Consider the following 8,264-nt stretch of genomic DNA (forward strand, 5'->3'; position numbering starts at 1 on the left):
TAGCGTTCTTTACAGCACTTTGCAGATCCTCTCTGGGAGTAAAAGCCATTAAGACCCCTCTGGCCGGTTGCTGGGCTGGACAGCCAGACAGATGTCCAAGTGCTGGTTTCCACACTGCACCCCAGGACCACTCCAGGACTATAATACTACTTAATGCTTTTATTTGGTGCCAGAGGAGAAAGCTGCACCTGCAGAGGTGTGGCTGGAGCTCTTCGTCTTCCATCACCAGCCCTGTGCAGAGCCCAGCATTATCTGCTTTTGCCTCTCCCCTTCTCCCACGTCAGGAGGAGAAAGTCTTCTCTCCCAGAGAAGAGCAGAGACTTCAGCCATGGACCAGAAGGTCTCCTGCCCCTTGGGATCACCCGTAGTGCCCTGAATCCAGGTTAACTCAGGGACCACAGGATCCAAATGATAAAAGGGTTTTACCATAAGTACCTCCAAGCCTGTCTTCCCCAAACTGCAATATTTGAATCCAGAGATGTCAACATGCTGGGCCTTTACCCGGGGCTGCAATTATGCAAATGCTGATTTACAGGAGTAATGACTGAAACATCTCCCTCAAAAATTGGCAAGAAGAGTTTAACCGTGTATGTCTAATGGCACAACCCTCTATCTCCATGCATCTTCTTGCTAGTTTGAAAGTCAGATCATTTTTGTTCTTCCTTTCATAGAAACCTGGTTTGCATATATAATCAAATTTAGCATTAATGAGCTTCTCTCCTCATCTTCTATTCCTAATGCTTCGAACAGCCACATTCAGATAATGCCAGCAGATTCTGTCATCAAAAAGGTGGCTTACCACAAGTTGATTTTAATAGTTTCAGCCAGGGATTTCCATAGGAGCACTACATAACTCCAAAAACTCATGCCTCCTGGAGCACTGTATCTCATGTGCTGATTCTACATAACTCACAACAGTCCCACTCTGGGCCACTTGAGAATCATCAGAATTTAAATAACTTGTTAGGTGACCTTTTAAAATCAACTCTCCCACGATCACAACGTGAACCTAAATGGAAAATGGTAAGCACTTTTCAGATGAAAGATGTCATTTATTTGCAACGTGGTCAGGCATTGCTGACCTTTTCTCCATCCCTCCTTGTCTGTACCAGCATTTATACCATTTTAACAGCAACTTTTTGATGGAACAAGATTAACACAGTTCTCAGTTTTCAATAAGATATGCACACAGATAAACACGCATGTGAACAGAGTGCAGAACAGCCAGCTCTTTGCAGTCTGTGTAAAACCACGCGATCACAAGACGGATTTTCTGCTTTTTCCCTTGTGTTCTGGGTTTTCAGTCCTCAGAAATTCTTTCTTTCTTCTGCTAACCTGATCTAAAAGCATATGGTCTATCAAAGCCAAAGGTTTCAGCATCACAAGACTCCCAGAAGCTGAGACTTTAAGACCAGAAGGTAAAATACCATGTAGGCAACATTACTGCTTCTGCTGCCCTTGTCCCAGTCCCAGTGACATATGGCTTTCACATCTCTCTTCAGTGAGACTACAAAAACTTTTCAGATCTTCCCCATCACACACAACAGAGCCTGATATCTAACAGCAAAATCCACATCCTGTTTCTTCCCAATAAAAATAACTTGTCCAACAGAGTTGTCTGCCTGCAGGTCACCAATAAGTTCACAAGTCGTATGTCTAATGACAAGGACCGAAACAGCCTGTTCGCAGGGCTCAGGTCTCTTTGACATTGACATCCCGTTGTTTCACTGTGGCAATTTTTGTCTGTATGGAACTGCAGTGTATTTTGCATGCATTCTACTAAGCTGCATATACGGAATCATCCAATTAATGACAGCTTACAGACGAGGGTTAGTTACATGGTAATTACCTTTCTAATATTAAAATACCATTGAAATTGATTTACACTTTTTGACTAGGTGAAATGTTTCATTGACCTGACACTACATAGACCTTTGAGGAAGGAACTGAGACCAAGTTTTCAAGAACAGCTAGTTACCTACATCCCAAGGCAGACACCAAAAAAAACAGACAATACATTTTTCACATGTGTTTGTGTATCTTACACATCAAGATGGATGGACCCAACACTGAACGCAGCATCTGATCCTGGCATTGCATAAGCAACACCAGCAGGCAGAAAGATATATTATTTTTATTAAGGCTTTTCTTTCAATATGAGGATTAGAGAAGATAAAACACTAGCTATTCCAGCCCTGCATCTATGAGGAGCATTAAGCTTCAGCAAGGTTACCCTGCTCCATCACCTAAAAAGCCTCTCCCCATGCCAGAGTACACAGCTGCCTTCTGGTTAAGCAAAAACGAAACAAGCACAAGCAAACGTGATGAAGAGCCTCAAGCAACTCTAAAATATCTCAGGCCCATAATACACTATACAGAGCAAACTGCTAATCACACATGCCTCATGCAAGCATTACCTTTTTTTTTTTTTTTCATTTATTTTCGGTATCTCAAGATATCTAGGCTTTTCTAGGACACACTTGAAAGCATGCAGCTACTTATGTCCATGCATACGCATGCAAATACAATCCAACAAAAGCGCTTCATGGCCAGATGAGCAATCAGAGTTAGGACAAAAGGCAAGACTTATTATCAGTCTTTCAAGATTCAGATTCCCTTTGCCTTCCACATACACATCTGTTTGCAAGGCAAGGGTTGCTAACCCTTGCAGAAGCGACACAATCAGAGCAAGCTTGACTCTTGCCAGGCTGGCAACAGCCTGGCCTTTTTCCTGGCTCACCAAATGATCATATCATGAAGGCAAGGATGCAAAGCGAGGTCAGCTTGGTCCATGTGCATGCAGATTTTTGAAACTGCCTGTGTCAAACTTGCACTAGAGAAGAATGGGGATTTGTTTTCCAAATGCCCTGCACTGCTTTGGAAATCTCTGGCACATCCCATGAAGATGCTCATGAGCAGTGATGATCTGCAGTCATGCAAGGCCTGGAATGTACTTTTTTCTGCACAAACATAAGAATTAATACAAGTCCTCAGACACATTTGGGTTCATTAAAGATCCTAATTTCCACTTCCAAGTTGTCCTACCAAGAAAAGCCCCAGTGTCCACAAGATTCATCCTACAACATAAATGACTCAACAACTGCCCTGATACAAGCAGCACCAGCTCAGACAGAGCCACTTAAATGGTTTTTGTGCCCAAAACACCCCTCCAGCTTTGCCCATACCAGCCTAGACAGGGCTGTAAGCTGGCAGAGCAGGGACCTTGTTGCATGGTATTTTAAAACAACAACCTCCAGATAACAAGGCAATCACAGTATCTCCCAGCTTGCAGCTTCTGCCAGTTTCTGCATCTCCGCTATTTATTGAGGGTTACACAAAAAGGTGTTGCGTGCAGCACTGCAGCTCCTGTTAATTTACACGGAAACTGGACAAATGTCAGGTTGGTTTGTGTTTGCAGAGGAAAAGCTGTGGCAAAAATCACAGCAAGCAAGAAGAAGTAATTAAAAGCCACGGCCTAGTGATCAAAAATTTCTATTTTTATACAAAATATTTTGCAGGTAACCACCCCATTATACATGAGGTAGTTCATACACACTTCACATTGTGATGTGCAGAACTCTGCTTTTCACTTCATTTGCTTTTTGTAGGACTCCAGAGAGGCAACAACCGTGAAGCCCACACACCACAAATGACAAACCTCCTCATCTTACTTACTTCTTGCAGACCCCAATAAAAGCAGTCTAAACACATCCAGAGATCCACAGGACTGAAATTAATCCAGGAAGACAAATGAACATATTTCTTCTCTTTTGTCTTTATTCATTATTGTCAGGTGTGTATGCAGGAGAGTCGTTTCTCAAGTGAAGTTGTAATAGCGTTTGTGACATCGCAACTAGTTGTAGTGTCATGGTAGATTATCATGAGAAATAAGCTTCAGAAACATACCCACTCCTTATGCAAAGATCTGTAGAGTAATGCCAAGGGAATAAAGAGGCGCAAAAACAAACACAGCTTCTATGTAACTTTTTCCTGCCCCTAGCGCATGCCATGAATCAGAGTTGACTCAAAGCTGGAAACACCCAGGGCCTATCTTGTACGGATGGGCACAGATTTCCAAGCACAGATTTGTGACCAACATACATACTCCAAGTACACAACATATTAACAAGGTAGAGTTCAAAAAATGCAACTTTTGCTCAGTTGCTACAAGTCACTTTTTTTTTCTTCTTTCTCTTAACCTTTTCTGGTTCTGAGCCAATGTCGCCTCTTAATAGCTTCTAAATGCAATTTCTTGTCTGAAAATAAGATTCCAAAGTACATGGGAAATACAAATGAAAACATAAGGCGGCACTGTGAATATTCAGAAGAATCAGTCTTATGTCAGCATCTTCTCTCTGGGTGTAAGGTGATAGTCAAAGTAGAAGATTGAAGGTCAGATGAAGTCCCTGCTCCTCGAGACAGAGGTCTATGTCTGAGCCAGACTACTGGTAAACCAGAATTTGCACACCTATAGGTTGTTTCTGCAACAATTACAGTTTCACACCTGAGAAACCCACAGCCACCTTAGTTGTCTCCAGACTTGAAAATATTTCCACTTGTGTGTGCACCAATTTCAGCAGCACCATTGTACGAGAGGTTTATTAACCAAGACACACTGACCTCTGAACCACCATGGGCCGACCCAAATTGCCCAAAAGACGGGAATGCAAACTCAAGGCTGGACTACCTGGACCAACTGAGAGCATTTTTGGTGTACACCATCTACACCCTTCTGAGGAACGCCCCCACCTCTGCCATCTGTGTTGCAACACCACAAAGCTGCCCTGCAAGCACAACAGGCACCCAACGCCCAGAACCACTGTGTCACCAGCTGGGCTATGAACTTTATTTCTTTGCAGATGCAATCTAGGACTTAAGTGGGAGGTGTTAAGAGGTGCCATGAGTAGCATATGGGGCTACAGTACACAAACAGCAGAGGATTAACGCCAGCTTTTTCCTTCTTAGATTGCAGAAAGGGGCTTTCCCCACCTCTGTGCCCTACCTGCTTGCTTTTCACACCAGATATTCAAAACATGGCTTTCTGGGAAATATGCATTACAAACAAACATAGGTTTTCCAAAAGCAGAAGTTAACACCTCCCTTTTAGATAATAAATAAGCCAAAAGAAGGCAATATTAAAACTACTTGCACTTGCTTTCCGAAATCCTGAAACTCTGTAAAACTGGGTGTTGTTATTCAGCTGCCACGTCACTTACACGATGCCAGTCACACCCTCTGACAGGTGATTACTGTAAAGCTCAAAAATAATTCATCAGAGTTAACAAGAGCGAGTTTAGTAAATTCCACTGTCACCAGCACTTTTTGCATAAAAAACTCCACTCACATCATTTAACACCCAAAATGAAACAGCTGTAAATCCAGCAATTAGCAGTGTAATTTGACTGTTCTGATCAAGTGCACCGAGGGCTGCAAGGCAGCCGGGGAATGTGGAAGAGGCCCCAGAATTGGCTGGAGCATTTGGTCTTCTTTTTTTCAAGTTTAAAGTTATAATTAGGCTGAAAAATGGATTTTGAGGAAAGATGAACACTTAGTTGAGACCAGAGATGGTAGAGAGAGGTGGGTAGCAGTTGGTAGGCATGGTGAGAGGAGAAGGAAGATGGGAGCAACAAGATAAAGTGAATAGAGCTGGAATTTGGGTAATACAGGAAGCCTTTCAAGTATATTAAAATAATAATAATAATAAAAAGGTCCTTCACATTCTGAGATACTGTGCACTAACTTGTGCATAATTTTGCTCACACATAAATGTCAAAAGGGGAAAAAGTAAATTCTCACACTGTCTCAAATGTTAACACACTCTGCACCCTTTTCCAGCATTGCCTTTTTGCCAAGGATTGATACACCTGAGCCCTGTCAGAAGAGCTCTGTTTACATACATCCGCATGTGCATTTATATACATACAAACAGGTTTTCAACCACGACAAAGGCAGCTTTTATATTCAGCTGTTGGAAGAAGTTACAGACCAAGGAAACTGCCAAGAGAAGAGTTCCCACTCACTGTCCTGAGGACACCAACACACCGGGGGATCAGTTTCCTCGACAGGCAGAGCCTGCACCCCCTGGCCCTGAGCCCTTCCCAACCACCCCAGACATCACTTCATCGGGCAGTCAGTCAAAAGACCTTGCTCCCAGCAGCTGTTTGCCATAGAAACAGCTTTTTCCCCCCATTCTGCTTCACAGGGAGCTCTGCAGAGTGGTTAAAACACCCTCAGCCCAGTGTCTGGGAGTTAACCCCTGTGTGCCCTGACTTCACCTCCAGGCAGGAGCAGCAGCGGTGGGTGGGTTTGTGAGCTCTGGGTGAGGAAGGCAAGGGACCTTGTCCATCCTCCACATGCAGGTCACCTCGTTGTAGGGTGACCTCGCCTCAAGCCCATGGCACCATCACATCCCCATCACCCAGCTGCATGGGACCTGATGCTTTGAGGCACCCGTGGGGGAAGAGGAGCTGCTGATGAGGTGAGCAGGGACTGGGTCTGGGGCAAGCAGCTGCCCCCAGCACCCCAAAACACCCCCCTATAAACACCCCGCGGGCAGGCTGCGCGCGGCTGGTGCAAACATGTGGATAAAAGCACCCGCACGCGGATGCGCCCCCCAAAATATGCATCTTACATAATTCCCCAGCCAGTCAGCGTTAGGGGAATGTGATTAATCCTCCATGACATGTTCTGAACTTTCGTTCAGAGAGGCTCTCTCCTCCCGCAGACCTACTGGCGATGAATGTCATTTGACCTGCAGACTTCACTACGAATGAGCATCAGAGCAACAAACAGTGACATTGCTCCGCAAACCAATTATCTGCCTCCTTCCCCGCTCGGCCCAGAGACAAGTTTGCTAAATGCATAATGAGGATTTTCTCCACACCCCCCCCCTTTTTTTTTTTTTTTTTTAAATCTTTTACATCCAGCACAAGGATGACGGGGGGGCATCCACAAACACAGCCCGCAGCCCACCCCTCCTGCCACATCGCTGTGAGATTAGCGTCCCCAGGCTCACCCTCTCGCCCCCAGCCCCGTGTCCCCTGTCCCCAGCCCTTGCCGCCGTCCCAGCCCAGCTCCCACCTGTTCCGCGGGGCGCAGCGCCGGGCGCGCACTTTGGTAACAGCCCCCGCCACTCTGACCAGCCCACCCGCGGCCGGAGCGCTGCCCGACACCCCCTCCTCCCCACCCGGGACTCACCCACTCGAGCACCCTGAGGAAGGCCAGCGGCTCCTTCACCACGCGGAAAGTGCCCGCGGAGGCGAGCTGCGGGCAGAGACAGGGAGGGGGTCAGCACCGCGCCCGCTCCGCGCTCTCCCGCTCCCGACCTCCCCGCATCCCGCCCGCGGGGCTCCGCGTACCTGGTCCACCGCCTCCATGGCGTCGCAGCCCCGCGGAGCCGAGCGGAGGCGAGCGGAGCGGAGCCGCCCGCCAGCCGGGGATGCGCGGCGCTGCCCCCGCGCACGCCGGGCGGAGCAGCCGGGCGGGGCCCCGCGCCCCCCGCACCGCCCCGCGGAGCCGCCCCGCGCCCGGGCACCGCTCCGGCTGCCGCCCGCTGCCTGCGCGCTGCCTCCCGCTGTCCGTCCGCCACTTCTTCAAATTATTAATTAAAAAAAATAAATAATTCCTGGCAGGAAGGTAAAGGAAGATACCGGAGGAAAAAAAAATAAAATGAGAACAAACTGCTTCCCCACTGACTGCAAAGAAATTGTTAATATTTCGATGGAAGCAGCAGGGACAAGGGATAGTACCGCGTTGCACCGTGTCCTTCTGTCCCCTCTCGCCTTCCCCGGGTGAACTTGCCCGCCGACCCCCGTCCCCCGCGGGCCCAGGGCTGCAGCTTGGCTCTCCTGCTCTCCAAGCGATCAAGTCCTGCTTTTCTAGCATTTCCTTGACAGCAGAACAGCGTTCTCTGTCTTGCACTGCCCTCGTTCTGGCCTCATTTCCCAACATAGCCTTAGCCTGGCAGGAGCAGCAGGTCCCTGTGTCCATCCACACTTGTGTTGCCTTTGACTACTGACAGTGTTTCCAGTTGCTTGTGGCATTGAAACATCACCTTGAGGGGTTTGTGGTGGAGCCAGGACCTGCCCTAAAAAGGCTCAGGAAAGCAGAGGGTACAAACCCACAACTCTAATTAATGCCACATATCCAGCAATTACATTAGGCCCAAATTCTGCAAACATTTACATCTTCAGCTTAGCCACCCTGACAACCAGTTGTGCTACTCAAATGACACCAGTGCTCAAATTGGGTTTGGACCCTAAGCA

The 8,264-nt window shown here is 47.2% G+C and overlaps 1 protein-coding gene across 1 annotated transcript in view; it reads right to left on the reverse strand.

Annotated features, from left to right (window-relative positions):
• The window catches only part of SYNPR (synaptoporin), a 103,973-nt gene extending 96,469 nt beyond the window's left edge, over window positions 1–7,504 (reverse strand). The window contains exons 1-2 of the mRNA XM_065075551.1: window positions 7,359–7,504; window positions 7,198–7,263 (exon numbers count right to left, since the gene is read on the reverse strand). Coding sequence (XP_064931623.1) covers window positions 7,198–7,263; window positions 7,359–7,376 — 84 coding nt within the window. The 5' untranslated portion in view covers window positions 7,377–7,504. The remainder of the gene's footprint in view (window positions 1–7,197; window positions 7,264–7,358) is intronic.
• Window positions 7,505–8,264: the final 760 nt, after the last annotated feature.

Source organism: Columba livia, chromosome 10 (assembly GCF_036013475.1).
Source record: "Columba livia isolate bColLiv1 breed racing homer chromosome 10, bColLiv1.pat.W.v2, whole genome shotgun sequence".
Lineage (NCBI taxonomy): Eukaryota > Metazoa > Chordata > Aves > Columbiformes > Columbidae > Columba > Columba livia.